The sequence below is a fragment of the Pongo abelii genome, chromosome 15, assembly GCF_028885655.2.
Source record: "Pongo abelii isolate AG06213 chromosome 15, NHGRI_mPonAbe1-v2.0_pri, whole genome shotgun sequence".
Lineage (NCBI taxonomy): Eukaryota > Metazoa > Chordata > Mammalia > Primates > Hominidae > Pongo > Pongo abelii.
Window position 1 is genome coordinate 95,036,156 of NC_072000.2, and position 20,484 is coordinate 95,056,639.

The 20,484-nt window shown below is 41.5% G+C and overlaps 1 protein-coding gene and 1 long non-coding RNA gene across 12 annotated transcripts in view; one reads left to right on the plus strand and one right to left on the minus strand.

Annotated features, from left to right (window-relative positions):
* Positions 1–20,484, minus strand: part of TTC7B (tetratricopeptide repeat domain 7B) — a 297,044-nt gene that overhangs the window by 145,381 nt on the left and 131,179 nt on the right. For all 11 annotated transcript variants that reach the window (XR_010137010.1, XM_054530407.2, XM_063715700.1 and 8 more), the window contains exons 8-9: positions 13,459–13,522; positions 9,511–9,648 (exon numbers count right to left, since the gene is read on the minus strand). Coding sequence is in view for 10 of the 11 variants with exons in the window: in XM_054530407.2 (XP_054386382.1) it covers positions 9,511–9,648; positions 13,459–13,522 (202 nt within the window). In the remaining variant the exon portion in view is untranslated. The remainder of the gene's footprint in view (positions 1–9,510; positions 9,649–13,458; positions 13,523–20,484) is intronic.
* On the plus strand, positions 8,071–17,345 carry LOC129049816 (uncharacterized). The gene is made up of 3 exons (XR_008513174.2): positions 8,071–8,206; positions 14,530–14,626; positions 16,732–17,345. It is a non-coding gene; the product is annotated as an uncharacterized LOC129049816 (long non-coding RNA).

Here is a 20,484-nt window from a genome sequence, read left to right on the forward strand (position 1 = left end):
AAAATGCAGTGAATTCAAAAAATGGGCATTCCATTCCTCCTGTCTCCTCAATTGCCTCTCACCTTTTGGTCTTTTCAGTCTCTCTTCCCTGGCTTGGAGCACTGGGTTTTAATCCTTCAACCATGGCTGCAACTTAGCCCATGCCAAGACTAAGGCAGGAAGTAAGGAGTTGAGAGTGCGGCAGCCTGGGACATACCATGTACAAAATAGTTGCACAGTAAATGCTTGAATGAAGGCTGGACAGAGAATTGGGATCCATTCTTTTGGAGATCCTTTAAGGAGGGCCACAGCAAACATGGAGGCAGGGAGGAGTACTGGAGTTGCCAAGACTGGAGATGATGACATAGCAGAAAGGACTGAAGCAGGGTCGCTGAGCTATGGCCTGAGGGCCCAATGTGACCTACTGCTTGTTTTTAGAGCCCAAAAGTTAAGAATTGCATTTATAGCTGAACATTCACCATCAATTTGGTGAGAGGGGGTATTAACTTTAAACCCAAATAAAGCAAAATGTTATCCCCTACCCCTGCAAACAACCCCATTCTTCTCATTCATGGATCTATGGTACAAAGGTTGTACTCATTATATTTTGAGTTTCATTGATTAAAATGTTGCGGAAATTTGTTTTCTCTCTTGTTATACCTACATGCTATTCTTGGTTTTGTCTCTTAGCCTTTGAAGCCTAAAATATTTAGCATCTGGCCCTTTAATTTACTGACGCTTGTTCTAAAGGAACTGGGAGCACTTTAGGCTGAAGGAAAAAAGACAATATGACAACTGTCTTCAAAATTTGGTGGACTCAATAGGGAGAAGGAGCCATCCATTACCAGGGCATCTTTACTATGGAACATTCTCCCATCTGTGAAGAAAGAGGCTGATCTAGACACATGAATCTGGTACAATCTTCAGGACAGATCACCAGCTGGATAAAACATAGATCTTATGTCCTGTGGCATGCTAGTTTTGCATTGAAGGGGAACACACACATATGCATAGTGGCCTATGGATTCATAGTCAGTCTTTAGAAGAATACACAAGTAACTTCCTCTTCATGTTTCCCCTTGGCTCTGTTGTAATACTTCCCTTGTGCATATATTACCTGCTCAAAATAGATAATAAGACCAACCAAAAAAAAAAAAATTGGTAGACTGTCAGTGAGGTGAGGCTGGACTTGCCCTACTGCTCCAAAAAGACAGAATAGGTAGAAATTACAAGGAAACTCATTTTAGATCAATCCTTTCTAATAACCAAAGAGGAATTGAATGATATATATTACCCATCAATTGCTGTGCTAGCTACATTATAGCCATTATCTTATTGAGCTTCCTAACAGTCTCTGAGGTAGGAGCTCAGAGTAGCCACGTATCTTTCTCAAAGTCTCACAGCTAGGAGAGGGCGGAGCCAGAATTTGAACACAGATCTCCCTGACTCCAGGGCTGAATTTTTTTTACTATACAATGTGTACTTCCCTATATAAGGGTCAAGGATCATCTGCCAGAGTTATTATTTCATACAAAGGAGATTTTTACGTTAGAAAGCAGATTATTAATACCACCAATAATAATAGTAACATGCACTTCTTGCAGTAACATACATTATCTCCTTAATCATCACAATAACATTCCAAGGTAGATCTTATTATTATCTATGTTTTCCATGTAAGGGGACAGGTTCAGAGAGGTAATGGAATCTGTTCAAGTTCATATTCAGCATGTAAAGTAGCAGAGCTGAGATTATAACACAGGTCTGATGTTAAACTATGAGGCATTGTTGAGACGGCAATGTCATCCAAAGTGATCTATAAATTCAATGCATCCGTATCAAAATTTCAACTTTTTTTTTTTGCAGTAATGGAAAAGCCAATTCTCAAACTCATATGGAATTGTAAGGGATCCAGAAACAAACTGGAAAAAGAACAAAGTTAAAGGACTCATACTTTCCGATTTCAAAGCTTACTACTAAGCTACAGAAATTAAAATAGTACGGTATTACATAAAGATACATATACAGAGCAAAGGAACAGAATTAAGATTCCAGGAAAAAATTCATACATTTATGGCCAATTGATTTTTGATAAGGGTGCCAAGTCCATTGAATAGGGCAAAGAATAGTTTTTTCAACAAATGGTGCTAGGACAACTGGATTTCCGCATGCAAAAGAATGGAGTTGGACTCCTACCTCACACCATATACCAAAAAAACTACAAATGGACAAACAGCTCAAATATAAGAGCAAAACTGTAAAATCCTTAGAGGAAAACAAAGGAGTAAACCTTCATGACCTTGGATTTGGCAATGGATTCTTAGTTATGACACCAACGGCATAAGCAACAAAATAAAAAATAGATACACTGGACTTAAGATTTAAAACTTTTGTACGGCAAAAGACATTTCAAGAAAGTGAAGCTGGGCATGGTAGCTCATGCCTGTAATCCTAGCACTTTAGGAAACCAAGACAGGAGGATCACTTGAGGCCAAGAGTCTGAGACCAGCCCAAGCTGATTTCTACAGTCTCATCTCTACAAAAAAAAAAAAAGCAGGTGTGGTATCTCTAAAAATATAGCTGACCAGAGTTTATTATTTAGACTTTAAAATAGGCAAAAGACTTGAATAGTAGTTTCACCAAAGAAGATATACAAATGGCCAAAAAGCACATAAAAAGATGCTCAACATCATTAGTTATTAGGGAAAAGAAAATCAATCCCACAATGAGATATCACATCACACCTACCAGAATGTCTATATTAATAATAATTTTAAAATAACAAGTGCTGGTGAAGAAGTGGAGAAATTAGAACCCTGTGTATTGCTGGTAGGAATGTAAAATGGTACAGTCACTGTGAAAGACAGTCTGGCAGTTCCTTAAAAAGTTAAACATAGAATTATCATATGACCAAGCAATTCCACTCCTAGGTGCAAACCCAAAAGAACTGAAAAAAGGAACTCGGAAAACATGCTGTGTCCTTATGTGCAAGTGTTGATGTTGGCTGGGGACAGGAGAAGGAAGGAAAGTCCAACGACAGTATTCACTGCAGCATTATTCACAATAGCCAAAAGGTGGACACAACCCAGGTGTCCATTGACAGATGAAGGGATAAACAAAATGTAACATATACATACAATGGAATATTATTCAGTCATGAAAAGGAACGAAGTTCTGATTAATGCTATCAGATATATTGTTATAACATGGCTGAATCTTGAAAACATTAGGCTAAGTGAAGCAAGCCAGACATAAAAGGGCAAGTATTGCCTGATTCCTTTTATATGAGGTACCTAAAATAAGCAAATTCATAAAGACAAAAATTAGATTAGAGGTTACTAGGGTATCAGGAAGGAGAGAGTGAAAAGTTATTGCTTGATGGGTACAGAATTTCTATTTGGGATGATGGAAAAATGTGGAAATAGTGATGATGGTTGCACAACATCATGAATGTAATTAAATGCAACTGAATTTTACACTTTAAAAAGGTTAATATGGCATATTAAAAAAAAATTTTTAAACAAAGAACTAAAACAAAACCATGAGGTATATACCTAGATTCCTTGTTTCTCTGAACTATGCTACCCTAAGAGTTTAAACCCCTTCCATTCCTCCCAAGCGTATTGGCATTTTCATTGAGGACCACATTAAGAAAGCAATGCTTAATTCGAAAGAACATTTCCATAATGGTGAGAATGGAGATCCCAGGGGCCATGTCAGAGGCTGACATTCTTTGGGGCAAGGTGTCATGCAAAAATGGTGAAGATGGTTCCTATTGAGCCGACTCACAAAGCTGGACCAGAGCTGGGAACTGTCCAGGTGCTCTGCCCCAAGCCGGGCCCATCCCTTACTCTGCTGCCCATTTTCCACTCAATGACCTTTAACCTTTGGGCCTGCCTGGGGAAGATACACTCCTTGCACATCTAGGGACCTCTAAAACCAAAGAAAAGGGGGCAGGATGAGGGTGCATCCTGCATTTGAAGCACTGGTGCATTCAGCAAGTTATTATGGACCACCTAGCATTAGCCAAACACCCTGCCTTGATTTCTCAGAAGTCTATGGCTCCATTTGTGTCATGCCCACTGATACCTTCTAGAAAGCTTGGCACCTAGCTCAAGGCTGGGTTTCTGCAGTACAAGCGGGACTGCATGCAATGCTGAACTTTAAACAAATGGTGGGCCTGGCAAGCAGACGTTGTTAGATGTGCAATGCTTTTCACTGTGCTCCCTGATTAAATAAGCATTTAGGTTAGGGAGGTGTAAATGTCCTTTTGGTACAATCACTAGTCAGACAGTTCTACCCACAGAACTATGGTGTTGTTGAGATTTACCACAAACACATGAATATGAGTTCAACAGGAAAGATAAAAATACCATTTCTGTCTTTAAAGCTGCCTTGCCTATGGAGGGGGGACACATAAAACCTTCTAAAAGGACCCCATAATATCCTGTCGAAATGGAGCCATTAATAGTCAAATTCAAGAAACAAACCTCCTTAGCAGCTTGGGTTCATTCTGAAAAACAGAGGAAGCAGTGATTGCTGCTTTACTTTTAATAGCGCAGGTTGTCATGCCAACTAGCGCTGCTGTTTAAAATGAAGAGGAAAAAAAGAAGTGTTCCTTCCTACACAAACCTTTCAGCAGGGCTCACAATTAGTCTTTAAAAACACAAAAACTCACAGCACTGGAGATATGGTAAACATTGTGCTTCTATTTAAACCTGTCAGAATGAGGATGTGATAAACCTTTGGTCTGTGTCTCCTTTGTACAATGCTCTTTGGCCAGCATCTGGCTGAAAAGTCCATAAGGAAAGAAAGGCACGATGATGTGGTGCACACAGAGGCGGCCGGTCTTGAGATGGGAGAGCAGCCTTCCATCTTGAATAAGCACAAGAGAAAGGCCAGCTTCCTTGAGAAAGAGAGGCTCTGCTCCCACTTACCCCTGTGAGCACAGTTATTAAAAGGCTGGGTCTGCACAGTGCTGCACAACACACCCACTGCACAAGGGTGCCAAGGACAGGAGAGAGGAACACGTGCTGGCAGGGGCAGCAGAGGCACCCCCACCCTCTGTGATGCCCGTGGGCCCAGGTCAGCCAAGGAGAGGAGCCAAGAAGCAGGAAGACATGCTGTGCCCTGATGTGTAAGTGTTAATGCTGGTTGGGGACAAGAGAAGGAAGGAAAGCACAAGGACAGGGTGAGAAGGAGGTAAGACCTCTTCTCTCTCTCACAACTGACTGATGGTTTTATGAACTTTTCTGTCCACAAAAGCTTCCACCCATGTAAAAGAAGATCTAGCAACGTTTCTGAGGCAAAGAGGACTTGCTCACACACGAGCCACAGGGTGATATGTCTAGATCGCATCTTCAAGAGGCACACGTAAAGTCTGCCAACAGGTTGTGGTGCTGACAATCAGGCCCCACACTTTCTTTCCAAGCTCCTCTCCTCCCACTTCTCCATGAGAGCAAGCCCTGGGTTCCTGTTCCCTCGGGTCCAGTGCCTTCACAGCTCCGCAAGCTTAAGGATGAAGAGGGTCTCTCTCCTCCTAGACCACTTAATGCCTATCAGGCCTTGAAGAGCCAATTCATGTATCCATTGTTCATAATCTCTTACTGGCACTCCTAACCTATAAACTCTGCTGCAATTGGCCTATTCCATTCACCTGCCAATTAACATGCTTTGCACTATTATGTATTCTCTAATTTGATTATCTTTTTGTTTGTTTCTATGTGGTCTCCCTAACTAGAACGGACATTTCTTGAAGGCAAAATATCTTTTTGTATCCTTTGTTGCTTCCCCTGTGCCTAGTAACTCCTGTGTATACAGTGGTAGTAACTGCAGCAGCATACAGTTGCCTCTTAACGAGCTCTAAGTGCTGGGCTCTGTTCTGAGTACTTTACATGGATTAATGAATATGCATCTCCCAACTGTCTGAGATATACATACACACAATTATTACCCCTATTTAACAGGAAAAGAAACTGACGCATAGGAGGTTAATGATGTGCCTAGGCTCACACGACTGGTACATAGCAGACCCAGAGCTCAAACCAAAGCTCTCTGACTCTAGAGCCTGTGACACACTATATTGATGACCTGAGTTTGGGGTTGAGGAGGCAGAGGTGGGTGAGGTGCCAATGGAGGAGAGAAGAGAGATAGGGGATATCCACAATAAAATGTGCAAGATACTGTCCCATTCAACAAAACTTACATAATGCACACATTTATTCATAAAGACAGATGTAAAGATTGCCTCTAAAATGTCAGTCAACTATCTCAGGCGAGCTGGATTCTAAGGCACTTTTCTTTCCTTTTCTATATTTTGCATGTATCGTTTGATTCTCCAAGGAGCATGCAGGACTATTGCATATGGCGAAAAGATAAACAATGAAGTCAATTTCATTATGGGCGGAAAGGAAAACAAAACAAAAAGAGAAAAAAGAAGGAGCGAGGGTCTGTCGAATATTTCTGAACAGAAGGGTGGCATGTCTGTTCCTGCGTCTCAGAAAGATCGCCCTGCTGACAGTGGAGGAAATGAAGACAGGGAAATATAACGTATCTGTAAGACAAATGATAATAACAATAATTGCTAACATTTATGGAGCTTAGAGAAAGGTAATATAGGAAGTTTAAAATCCAGTTATCCTCACAGCAACACTGTTCATAGTAGCCAAAAGGTAGAAACAGCCCACATTTCCATCAGCTAATGAATGGAAAAACAAATTGTGGTAGATCTGTACAATGGAATACTATTCAGCCATAAAAAGAAATATTGATCCATGTTATAATGTGGATAACCTTGAAAACATTATGCTATGTGAAAGAAGCCAGACACCAAAGCCCAAATATTGGCTATTAATATTTACATGAAATACCCCAAATCAGTATCCATAGGAAAAAAAAGCAGGTTAGTAGTTGACAGGAACTTGGTGGGAGTGAGGAATGGGGAGTGGCTGCTTAATGGGTATAGGGTTTCTTAAAGGGTGAGGAAAAGGTTTTGCACTTAGAGGTGATGGTTGCACAGTGGTATGAACGTACTAAATGCCACTGAATTCTACACTTTAAAATGGTTAGGTTTGTTACGTGAATTGTACTTCGATTAAAAAAATTTTTTTTTAAATCCAGTTACCCTTTTAACTTAAAGTCCTGAAAAAATGGAAAGGCAGATGAGGAAGGAAAAAAAATGGATTCAGAAAAACCCCAGTAAATGAGGAAATAAGACAAGTGGAACACCCAGAGTAGGATGTGGCCTCGGACAGAGGGAGAGAGGGTCCACACTCAGCAAAGGGTGGACCTAACCCCTATCTTCAGTAACTAAGCTATCCAACCACGGGCCAGGCAGCCTTGAGATGCTGTGAGCTTTCATCTTTCTCCTACGACATCTACCGTTTTAGTCGGATGATCTGAGACAACACAGTTGGTGAATGCTCGCTCCAATTGCCTAAGTGGTAGGCACAGGCAAGGCTGAAGCCAAGTATCTGACCCCTAGATAAGGCATGCAGAGCTTGTGCTGGGCCCGCCCCCATCAGCACATGGGCCGCAGCTGCTTGTCACACCTGGCAGCTCCAGGCTGGGGGCAGCTTGTGAGCAGGGGCCACACCTTGCTCCTGGCTGTATCCCTGGCCTTAATCAGAGCCCCTGGCACAGAAGAGGTGACAGTACATACATGCGTGGAAGAAATAAACATCTTCCATTTCATATATTTTATCAGTTGGTTGAGATTTTTAGTAGATAAAACACAGATAGGGTACAAAATTCAAAAGGCTCCGGGGGATATACAGTAATAAATTTGCCTTTCTTCTACCCTCCTATTTCAGCTTCTCTGAGGCAACCTTTGGCACCACACCACCTTTTGCAATGTGACTAGGGGAGTGAAGTTCTGACTTGCAAAGGTTCCCACAACCACACTACTCAGTCATCTGGGAGGCAGGTCACCACCACGAGATGGGGGCTACATATGGTATCAAGACAGAAGTCATCTGGGTGAAAACAAGGTCCTAGTATTCTGTGCCAGGAGCAGGCACAGGACCCGGAGCCGCAGCTTGCAGAGGAAACCACCAGGGTGATGACCACCCCCTAGAATGTTCATGGAACAATGGGAAGCCCGGGGGCAGAGACCACCCAGCCAGTCAACAGGGCCAGACACCTCAAGCTCCTCACTCCTGTTTTGGACCTAGGAGATTTCGAGCTGGGGAAAGGCAACATTGCTACCCAATAGGATGGAAGCAGATGTGTGAGTACCACTGTCATCCTTGGACCTAGAAAGGTGTTATGTGTTTTGTCTGGAGGAACAAATTCACCTTAAAGGAATTCAACTGTGAGCTGGGTGGCATGGTCCCCAGTGACAGGCTTTGTCGTGGACACAGCTGACAGGAACTTAGGTGGTGGGGAGAAGGGGGGTCCAGGAAATCAAGGTACTGGGAGAGGTTCGATCCATTTAGTGATGAGCAACCTAGGCCAATCCTAAGCCTGGACTGAGTCCCGGGGCTGAGCCGCGTGTGGTGGGGGCATCTGCACACACTGCTTTGTCAGGCCGGATTGTGAGGCTAAGTAACCACTGCCCTGTAGAGTCACCAAACCATGGACTAAAAAAAGATTCAAGCCACACAGGCTCATCTGTTTCCCCAAGGTTCCTGCCTAATGTGGCGATGCACTGGCAGGCTACAGGGTGAGTCGGACACTTATCTGATTTCAGCCAATCTGTTACTGTATTTCATTCCCTGTCCTCGTGCCCAGAGGCTGTTGCAATGGGTATAAATTTAGAAAGAGAAAGATAAATAACATGGAAAAGTTCCTTTTAAAAAATAGGGATTTTTTTCTCTCTATTTTGCTAAAGAAAAGATAAAATGATCTTCTTGTTATTTATTTAGCCTTACCATGGTAGAATTTGATATTTTGGGCAGGAACCTAATAATGCATAACCATAGCCCAAGATGAACCAGCTTCTCCTGAAACTGTCAAAGAGTCAAGCCTCCATCCTAAGCGTTTCTTAGAAACTGAGGGAGTGAGAAGATGACAGTACCTTGCACAAGATCTGAAATCCACGAGGGTCCCTGCTGAACAAGCAAAAGACTCTAAAAGACGACTGTCTCCTTTATATGAAACGGTCTACACCAGCTAACATAACACGCTGTGCCTGAAATTGTCAGGCCACTGGCAACTTCACTGTACACATTGATACTTTAAATGAAACCTGTTCTATGAGGAAATTAATATCACAGATGAGAGATTTTCAGTTGGTGGAAACTAACTGAAAGAGAAACTGCTTGAGAAATATTTGCCTTCCCTCACACACAAACTCACAGCCCGGTGGGTTATGGAGCCCTCATGGTAAAAGACTAGATCAATTCCACCACCTAATCATTTAGCCCAAGGCCCATTCTACAGGGGAGAAAACCAAAGTTTAGTGACTGGCCCAAGATCACATGGCTGCCACTAATAGATGGGGGCCCAGGACCAGGTCTTACAGCGCTTCCCTGGGGTCACCGTGCAACTGCCACCCACCACCTGGATGTCAACCAGACTCAGCAGCTGTACCTCTGACAGCATCTCATACTGGCCTCTTCTTCCAAGAGCAATGGTGAGTAAGTCATAGACCACAGACGCGCTCTGCAGACTGATGAGGCGGTCACTCTTGTGTTCAGGTATCCTGCTCAGCACAGCATCCCGGTTGGCCTGAAAAAACATGGAAGAGAGAAGCAGATGGAGAGTGAGCCTAGTGCTGCATGGTGGGGAGTCCACCCAGGCCCTCCTGCCCCTACCAGTTTGCCAAGGGAATAGAGACAAGGGTAGGAATGAGCAGAGGCCTCTCATCTTGGGTTATTTATTCAAAATCCCCTGGGCACCGCAGAACATGATATACGGGATGATCCAAACACTGAAGTCCTGGAAGTGTGAACCTAGAGGGCACCTGTACCTGTCGACAGGCATTTGGAGGAAGCCTTGGCAGCCGATACAAAGTTTTCCCTGGGCTCGGGTTCATAGCCAGCCTCATGGAAGACGCAGCTGCGCTCTAGAACAGCCGAATCATCCATCAAGTGAGGCCCTGCTGCGCCTCACTCATGAATCCTGCTTCTGCTCTACATTAAAGAGTGGGAGAAAATTCCCAGCCCTGCATTTCCCAACACCCAGTTGTGTCATCAAGTTCCATGAGTCCTACAGAGATATATCTTACTTTTCCTCTATCACCAAGCAACATTCAAATCCCTATATGACATCCTCACTGGAACACAATACAAAGACGAATTCAATCTTGTTTAGGGAAGCACAATACAGATATATAAGAGAAAACAAGAAGAAAGCAGATTTTTACTTTAAAAGATATTAACACAGACGACTCAAGAGAACACCGTCAATTTCCTATGCTTAGCACAGAAACACATCAGACACATTCAAACTTATTAATCTCATCTATCCAGAAATCAAATGCTCTTTACAGCAACTTGTTTCCATTACTTCTAAAATTTAATTTCTCTACAGATTCCTCCAAATATATCACATGTCTGAGACTCAACAGCTAGCTCATTTTCCTTTTTTCCCTAATAGGAAGTTCAGAATCAGCAAAGTTAGATTTCGCCTGCTTTCTTCCCCCTGCTAATTAACAGAAGTCTGCAGATCCATCTGTCCGTAGGAGCAGAGAAAGGCCCCCCCAGTCTTTCCTGTGAAAGTGGTACATGAGGTTCCGGGGTCACTTGTCCCAGCAGGCTGACGTTGATCTTCCCCCTGACATTCAGAAAGGCCACACACACACCTTCCCTCTCACTAATGAGACAAAATACATTTTCTTTGTGTGTGAGTCCAAGGCATTTACTTTTAGCCACCCATCAGTACTTACTCACTTTAAAACTCCTTGCTGTTAAATGTCAAAGACAAATAAGAATATATAAGGCAGGCCACTTCCTACAAAGTGAGTCATCTCTTACGGAAACAAGCCTGCTTTTGAAGATTTCATTCTAAGTTTTTCTTGTTAGGAGTCCCTCTTGAGCCCAAAAAAAGCAGCTCTGAAGGAAACAGGGCCTGTTGCAAATGGTCTCATTTTATTTATTTGCTATATATGTTCCATACTGAGACCAATGCCTGGAAGAGAACAAAACAAACATACTATTTATGAGAGATTTTCAAGTTATACCAAATGCACTTTTCATTTTTAGAGAAAGTATCAGTATCTTTTGATTAAAAAGGTACAATATAGAATCTCAAACAGACCCACAAATAATAAATATCCCAGAATATTGCCTCAGTGGTAGTTCTGCAAATCAAGTTCTTATAATCCCATTCTCCTAGGGGAAACTAATTTGATTTGTAGTTAGAAAATAGCACAATTCTAAATGATACCTTGTAGGTGGAGAAGCTATGGACAAATTCATGCTTCTGAATTAAAGTCAGAAGCAACAAAGAACACAATTTTCTGACATCCAAAACACACAGCAATTTTCATTTTGGTTTTGAAATTGAGCACATTCATTTTCTGTCTAAAAACTAAAAAATAGAGAAGTCAAAGGATATGGAAAAAAGGCTTCCAAAGGCAACTTCATTTAGATTTCTACCTACATTTTCTGAAATGATTTACAGAGAGAACATAATCATTTTGGTTAGAAACCTCGTCCTTCATATCCACTGATGACATCACTGGATTCAACATCCCCTGAAGAGGTTTTTCTGGAAATTACGTACCACAGAGCCAAATCTGACTGTCTCAAAGGGATCTCAATGTTTGAGTATTATTAGTTTCTATCACTTCAATTAAGAAGCAGGAGAGTTGGAGACATCATTCCAAAGACATCTCCACTTAGTGCAAGCATTCTAGAGAGGTGGCCATGTTTTCCAAATTGCAGACTGGAACACATCACCTGACAATGGAACATAATGTTTTCAATTGGAATTGTCCAGGTAATCTAAAATGTACAGTCACCATGCTTTCAGAACTTTTACACCATAACCAAACAAGTTTGCCCAAAGGGAACTACCTGCCAAGGACCCAGCTTGGGATGAGGGAATGCTGAGCAGGAGGCCAAGATGAGCTGGCTCCACGGATGACCCAGTGGGGAAGCCTGGGGAGACTTGTTCACTTGAATGCCACTAAGTGCCAGCCTGCTCACCTATGTGCTTCCCTGACTGCACCAAGGCAAGTAGAGAATGTAAATGACACCATCCTAAGTTACCAGCTGACTATCGGGCAACCTGCTTCCTTGGGAGGAAGTAAGCCCAGTGACACCAAAGAGCCTCCAGATCAAAAGAGGTGGTAACTCAAGCAGACTTGCTCTTGTAAACATCCGTGGGCCATTCAAAGTTTTAATCAAAGGCAAGAGAGCTGCCCTCTCATGAGTTCTGGCCTCTTCTGAACCCTCCTTCTCTCCGCGCATGTACATTATTATGCTCAGACCCCATGTCTATACTCACCTGAGTCCATTTTATACCTCCCATTAAACAGTATGTGTGGGGAGGGCAAGAAGGGAAATGCCTTCTCTTGCTTTAGTTATGATTCCCTTTTCTCCCCTGGGCTGCCCCGGGGGTTGGAGGTAAGCGGTGACAACTATGGGGAGGGGGCAGTACAATCTCCTAGCAGGAGACCACTGCATGATGTACGCATTCTGCCTGCTCTGGGCCTCGGGTTCCTCATGTATAAAATAAGGGAAGGGGACGTGAGCCCTCAAGATCTTTTGATTCCAGGAGCCCACCCATTCTGCTCAGGTGCTCAGTACACATCACTTTTCTGCTGAGGAATTCACTATTACAACACACATGATCCTGAAGGTTTCAAGCCAGGGCCACAGAGCCTAGTGATAGATACACAGGGCAGAAACCCAATAAATGATGAGTGGTGAAAGAGACCTAAAATTCGATATTCTGGCCAAATACTAAGAAAATGTTTCAAAGGAATAAGAGGGTCTGACAAAAACTCCCTCACAATAGCAGTGACAGGGAATAGAAGTGAGCTCTCACGGCCTGGGACTTTACAGTGTCTGGCAAAGCCAGGAGCTGGAAGAGACAACGAGGGCAGGAGGATGAGAGTTTCATCAAGCTCCTGCTGTGAAGACCAGAGCTTTATAGATCCAACAAATGACTTATCCCAAAATTCTTGTCCACTCCAGGGCAAATTGAGAGGCTTATAAAGGTCACCCTTTGGGGGCCTCTTTCTCCTTTTAAGGTTCCTCCGGTGGTCATTTTAGCTGTGGTTTACCTAGATACAATTGCAATAATGTTCAGCCAATACTGGATGGATGAATGAATGAACTAAGAAACCTGCTTCAAGATAGAAGATAGAGAAGCTCTAAGCTCCAGGCTAACCAACGGACATTGCTAGCTGGTCCAGGAATTAAGAAACAACCCTCTTTTTAAACCTCTACTGGTTTTTCCTATCCAGGTATACCCTCTAGAAAGTATTTTCTCTTAAGAAAAAGAGTCATGATACTGGCAGAATGGCTATATCAAAAAAGGGTCTACAGGGCCAGGGGAAAGAACAATGTAAAAACACATTCCACTTACCATTGATTCACTAATCAGCAATAACAACAGGGCTTCTTCCGTATTTTCTTGAGGACAAAAAATGCTGCAGTAGAAAGAAAACCGACTTTGATATATGGCAGTTTCAAAATAACACAAAATATACAAATACAAGCAGAACTGAACACTAAAAGCTTCCAGAATTTTATATAATACCCATGAAAAATACTGTATAATTTGGACACTTGAATTAATTTGCCTATTTCTATGGTAATCTATGGAATTCATACATTTTAGCAATGCATTTTAGTGGTAGGCAGAAGGGTAAAGTAAAGCTGTAAAAACCAAGTTAAAAGCCCAAATAACATATGTACATATTACAGAGGCAGAATTTTAGATTTCAATAAATTGACATTATCTAAATAATACCAGCTTTCTCCTAAACCTATTACAGAGGTATAAATTGCAGGCATTTCACTAAACAGTACGTCTTACCTGCTAAATGGCATATCTTATACTGTCGTTTAGATGAAATAAGAGATTAGAAGCAATTTTAGAGTTTGAATAATTTCTCTAATACTGTAAGAATTTAGTAAGCTATCTTATTTAGACACATAAGTTTTATTATGGGGTAGCATGCAAGAGCTCTTATTAATCTATTTTATGGAATTTGGCTGAACTCCTAAATCTTGGATTAAAAGAAACAGCTTTTTAAGCTCTATGTTGCTCAGGATTAGAGAATAATAAAAACTCAGCAGAACCTCAATCTGTATTCTCTACAGCCTATTTTCTGTGTTGTGAGCAATTGCAGCATTTTTTCTCCTCTTCTAAAGCTCTAGAATCCTTTGAGCAGAATTGTGAATGTTATCACCAATTGGGTCAAACTCAATATTTTTTCATGAAATGGACGAAGAGAGTGCAATACATAAAAATGAACTTGGTTTAAAAAAACTCCTAGATATCTTGAAGATGACTAAAAACAACTAAGTTTATGTCTTCCCAGGGATAATATTACAATCATGTAATTGAAGGGATTTCCCCCCACCCCCAATAAAAGGCAAAAAAAAAAAAAAAGGATTTCCACATAATTATAAACATTTGTTTTCTTTGAAGTGCTGGCAATTTTTGTACTGCATCTTAGGATGATAAAGAGCAAGACAGAAGGAATACAGCGCCTGGTATTCTCGTTACAATGCTGACACTGCCGGAGGTAAGGAAGCCACCTGCAGGATGGTTTCTATCGTTCTTCTGAGGCTAAAATTTTATGAAAAGGCTGGCCTGAGAATGAGGAGCAAGATTCGGGGATGTGCAGTGACTTGCTTCAGAAGTCAGCTTGAGATGATCTGGGTTTTTCAGATGTGACACTTCTTTCCCCTTAGATTCTGGAATAGAGCCTAAAGGCTCTGAATTCAGTGTCTCCCAAACAACCACCTCAGTATGTTGTTGTTGTTGTTGTTGTGTGTGTGTGTGTGTGCGTGTGCAGGTACATGCACACTTGTGCCCCACAATCATTTCCTGATATCCTGGCTTGTGGTTACATGCAATTGGGACCTTGCAAATAAAGCAGTAACATGAACCATTGTGTGTGTGTGCACGCGTACACCCATATGCGCACACCCATGCCCAGCAATCATTTCTTGATATCCTGGCTTGTAGTTACATGCAATTGGGACCTTGCAAATACAGCAGTAACATGAACCATTGTGTGTGCGTGTGTGCGCAAGCACACACCCATATGCGCACACCCATGCCCAGCAATCATTTCCTGATATCCTGGCTTGTGGTTACATGCAACTGGGTCCTTACAAATAAAGCAGTAACATGAATGATTTTTTTTTCATGGCTAGCCAGTTCTGCATTGTCCAGACCAATTGAAAAGAGAGGCAGCCTATGCTAATTGTGACTTAACAGCAGTCAATTCAGTCCATGGCTAATCTCCAAATTCTGTTTGAGCCATCCAGCCTGCTTAAATGCTAGTTTGTGTTATTTTTACCATAGTTGCTAACAAGTGGCACATTAACCGAATCCAGCTCCGCTTCCTCTATCCTCCCTATTTGTGGCAGGCAAGGTGGGTACTCAGGAGCACTGCAAAGCTCCCAAGGCCAGCAGGAGTGGGGGGAGAAAAGGTAGTTTTAAGAGACCTACCTAAACAACTACACATTGGAAGGCTCCCTCTCAATCATTATGAATTCTCTAGACCCATTTCCAGCCAATTCCTTCCCTCTTGTTTGCTCAGGGAAGCATGGATGGAGCTCAGGGTGAATGGTCAAAACTGCTGGGGCTTTCCTTTTGTGGCCTTCTCTTTGGGGCCCATGAGCCTCAGGGGGAGATACTGGGGTACTCAGGCCTCAGCCTTGAAGGGTGGGAAAACTGGGGCCCTAGATCCAGAGGAAGTTGCGTGAAGGAGAAGGTGGGGGACAAAAGGGGACAAGAAGAAAACAGGGCTCAGCAGGCATGAGGACAAGCTCCCAAGAGCTGGCGGGCTGGCAAAGGAGGCAGCAGTGCGGGCAGCTGCTGCACTGAGAATGGGAGGGTGCGTCCTCGTCCCAGCTATGCCACCAACTCACTGGGTGACCTTTAGGCAAACTGCCCATTTTCTTACTTTGGATGAATTTACCAACTCGTTTTCTGATTCTACAGAAGACATAGGGAACAAGGGCAAGAATTCTCAGGTATAAGTAGTAATCATCATCTTGCCAGGGCTCCCACATAATAGCTTTTTCTTAAAAATTTCCTCCAAAAGGTGGAAACTTTACCTTAACGGTAGACACAATCATACAAAAGAAATTAATCCAACTTTACCCAACTGCATTTCATCTCTTCTGTCATCGTTAGCCATTATATAACTAATGACAAGTTGAGGTCTAAAGGTCACTGGCACCCCTAAAACTCTATATTTAGGTGCAGGGAGGGCCTTGAACACTGCCAACCCACGAGAAAGTTGATTTGTAAATAATGACATCAACTCTAAGGTCTAGTAATGGTTCCTTTATAATTTTAATATGTCTGGCTGAGATACTACTAGGAAATTCCTGGAGAAACACAGCCACTGAACCACAGCCAGCCAGATAAGAGCTGAGGCATGGAGGCCAAGAATGGCTGAAGTCCCACCCCGACCCCAAGTCACACTGTCTGCAAACATGCCAAGGCAGAATCTACTATCAATCCCAGGTTTATGTGGATAAATGGGTACCAAAAAAGGAATAGGACTTAAACTGAAAATTAAGAGTGCATCTTGATTATTAGGGATCAGCTAGTCTGATGTAAGGACTATCGAGGCCTCACCACGCTTCCATTTTGTGTCAATTCATATAGGTCAAAAATCTCCCCATGACAAAGAAAGAAGCGTTCCTCATGCAGCCCAGTGCAGGTCCACTGGGCTACACTCTGCTGAGTGGGTCAGGTGAATCCCACATAGAACATCACCTTGCACAAGTGCTTCCATGTTCCTGCTGAGAGGACAGGCCTCTCCACAACTCCAAGGTGGGCTGTGTACACCAGAGGCAAGGAGACGACAGGCAGCCAGCGGTGTAGCTGGTCGTTTACACAGCTTTGGTTTGGCCATCAAGAAGTCATCCTGACCCTTCAACATCCCTCTGCTTTCCATTTTATTTTATTTATTTATTTTTGCAAGCTCTTGAGGATTTATTGTGTCCAAGGAAGGGCCCAGCCAGTGCCTGGCTCGGGCTGTCCTGCCCTCCCCGGCCAAGACCCCTCCATTTTCCATTTTAAGCAGCATCCCCATCCTTACCAAAAACTCCTGGCAACCAGGAGGTTCAGATCTACACTCAGTATTCCATGATAATTACCTTTTCCGCCGAGACCTACAAAGGAGTTTAGACAATGCCTGGCACTCACTAGCATTCAGTGAATCTTTTCATCATCTGCTTCTTGGCAATATTATCCAATATTAACCAGTATCCACAATAGCTGTTTTTAATCTTCTGCTTTACTTTGTGTTAACTATCTAGTCTAATGTGCATTTAATTGTTGAAGCTACCTCAAATGCTTCTTACAAGAAGAAATACAATGAAAAAAAGTATACCTGACTGACTGAAACACACACACACACACACACACACATATATATATATATACATTAAGAAACATGTAGATGCAGGGGGAAAAAAGAAACATGTACAAGACTCTTCTGTTCCTATTAGCCCCAAATGGGAAACAACTCAAACTCACAACACAAGCAGAATGGGTCAATATATTGGAGGACAGTCATAAAATGAAATACCTCGCAGCAATGAAAAACACTGCTATATGAAAAAATATGGGTGAATAGTTCAAATATAAAGTTAGATAAAAGAAGTTAAACATTAGAGAGTGCATATCATATGATTCCATGTATCATACGATAGGGGCTAGACTAATTATTGCAACAGAAGTCGGGAGAGTGCTGCCCTGGATGGGGGTGGTGACTGGGAGAGGCCATGGGAGGGCGTGTAGGGCTCCAGTAGTGTCCTTTCCTGACCAAATGCTACTTACATGGATATGTTGATGAACTTGATGGAAGTTCATCAAGTTTCATACTTTTGATTTATTTTTCTCTATGTATGGCGTGTATCCAAAAAAGCTTACTCTAAAAAATAATTAAACAAAAGCTGATACAATTCTTCACAGAAACCACCCAGAAGAAAAGAAAGCAAGGAAGCCTATGACAAGTGATCCCTCTTCTCATTCCATCCAGGATTTTCTATATTATATTTCCTTTCAAATTCAAGATGGGCAGAGTGAACACCCTGTATGCATTTCACGTTCAGGTCTCTTTGACCCGGGGTGCAGCTTCCTGGCAGGGCATGTTTTTCAGTTATGTTCCATTACGACCAACTCTTCTGAATGGTCCTTGTGGTTTTCTGGAGGTAAAAGGATCTCTGCCATCTAAATTTTGCTTGACACTTATTATACTTCTCATAAGAGACTGTGGGGAAGGAGACCGTTAGCCAAAACGAGGTTTGCGCATTATCTACGGATTCCCTTTCCCACCTCCAAACCGGCATAACTGAATGGTGAGAATGTGCCTTCTGCCAATGTGGATGGGTCAGAGTCCAGCCTTGGTAAGAAGGGAACGTCCAAACAAGAATAACTCCCACAGCTGTTCCTCTTTACTAATATTCTAAGAAGTAGAGCTCTGAACCCACAAAATTACAAAGCTAAAAACTGATGGTGATAAATGAAGGCATAGGATTCATGTGGAAATCAATGAAACAGAGAACAGAATCGCAATAGAAAAAAGTCAAAACCCAAAGTTGGTTCCTTAAAAAGATCAACAAAATTGACAAAACTTTTAGTTAGACTGACTCTAAAAAAGAGAAAAACGACTTAAATTACTAAAATGAGAAACGAGAGAACATGACAACCAACCCTGTAGAAATACAAAAAAATTATAAAGGAACGCTATGAACAACTGTACGGAAGCAACTTAGGTAATTTAGATGAAGCAGACACATATTTAGAAAGATGCAAACTATTCAAACTGATTCAAGAAGAAATAGAAAATACAAATAGACCTATAATAAGTAAAGAGATTGAATCAGTATATATTTAAAAAAAAAAAAAAAAAAAAAACAACTTCCTACAAAGAAAGCAAGCCTAGGTCTAGGTGGCTTCACTGGTGAAGTCTACCAAATATTTAAAGGATTAATACCAATTGTCCACAAACTCTTTCAAAAAGAAGAGGAGGGAATAGTCTCCAACTCATTTTATGAGGCCAATTTACTCTAATACCAAAACCAGACAAAGACATCATAAGAAAACTGCAGAATAGTATCTTTTATAAATATAGATGTAAAAATCTTTAACAAAATATCAGCAAATAGAACCCAGCAATAATAAAAAGGAGTATACACCATGACTTGGACAGGGATGCAGGTTGGCTTAATGTGTGAAAATCAATTAATGTGATACACCACAGCATTAGAATAAAGGACAAAACCCACATTATCATTTCAATTGATGCAGAAAAAGCAGTTGACAAAATTCAACACCCATTAATAATAAAAATAACAAACTAGAAATAGGAAGCCCTTTTCTTAACCTGATGAAGGGCATCTATAAAAGCCCACAGCGAACACCATACTCTGTGAAAGACTAGATAATTTCCCCCGCCTGAGATCAGGAATGAGACAAGGATGTCCATGCTTGCCACTTCTGTTCAACATTGTACTGGAAGTTCTAGCCAGGACAATTAAGGAAGAAAATAAAATAAAATGCATCTAGGTTAGAAAGGAAAAAGTAAAACCATCTATATTAGTATTAATAGATGACACAATCTTGATATAGAAAATCCTGAAGAATCCAAAAAAACTATTAGGCCCAATAAACAAATTCAGCAAGGTTACAGTATACAAGATCAATTTACAAAATCTGTTGTATTTCCATATACTTGCAATAAGCAATCCAAAAATGAAATTAAGAAAACAACTGTATTTATAATAGCATCAAAAAGAATAATGCACATTTGCATGCACGCATGTGCACACACGTGTGCACACACATTTAGGAATAAGCGTAACAAAAGAAATAGAAGCTTTATATCCTGAAAAATACAAACCATTGTTGAAATAAATTAAAGACAACCTAAATAGATGCAAAGATATCTCATGTTCATGGATCAGAAGACTTAATATTTTTAATATGGAAATATTCCTCAAATTGATCAACAAATTCAATGCAATTCCTATTAAAATCCCAGCTGCCTATTTTTTTTTTTTTTTTTTCAAAAATGGACAAGCTAAAATTCATATGGAAATTCAGGGGCTTGGGAGACAGGAAGGTGACAGCTAAGAGGTGCTGGGTTCATTTTGGGGGTAATAAAAATGTTCCAATCATGGCGATGGATGCACAACTATGCAAGTATACTAAAAGCCACTGAATTGCACACTTTCAATGGATGAATTGTATAATATGTGAATTATGTTTCAATAAAACAGTTTTTTTAAAAGCTGATCACGTGTATCCATGTGAACTGAAACTTGTGACTCAGTAGCCAGTGCTACTATGGGAATGCTCCCTTTAATAACTGCATTTTCTGGAGCTGCATTTTGCTTCTATAATTCTCCT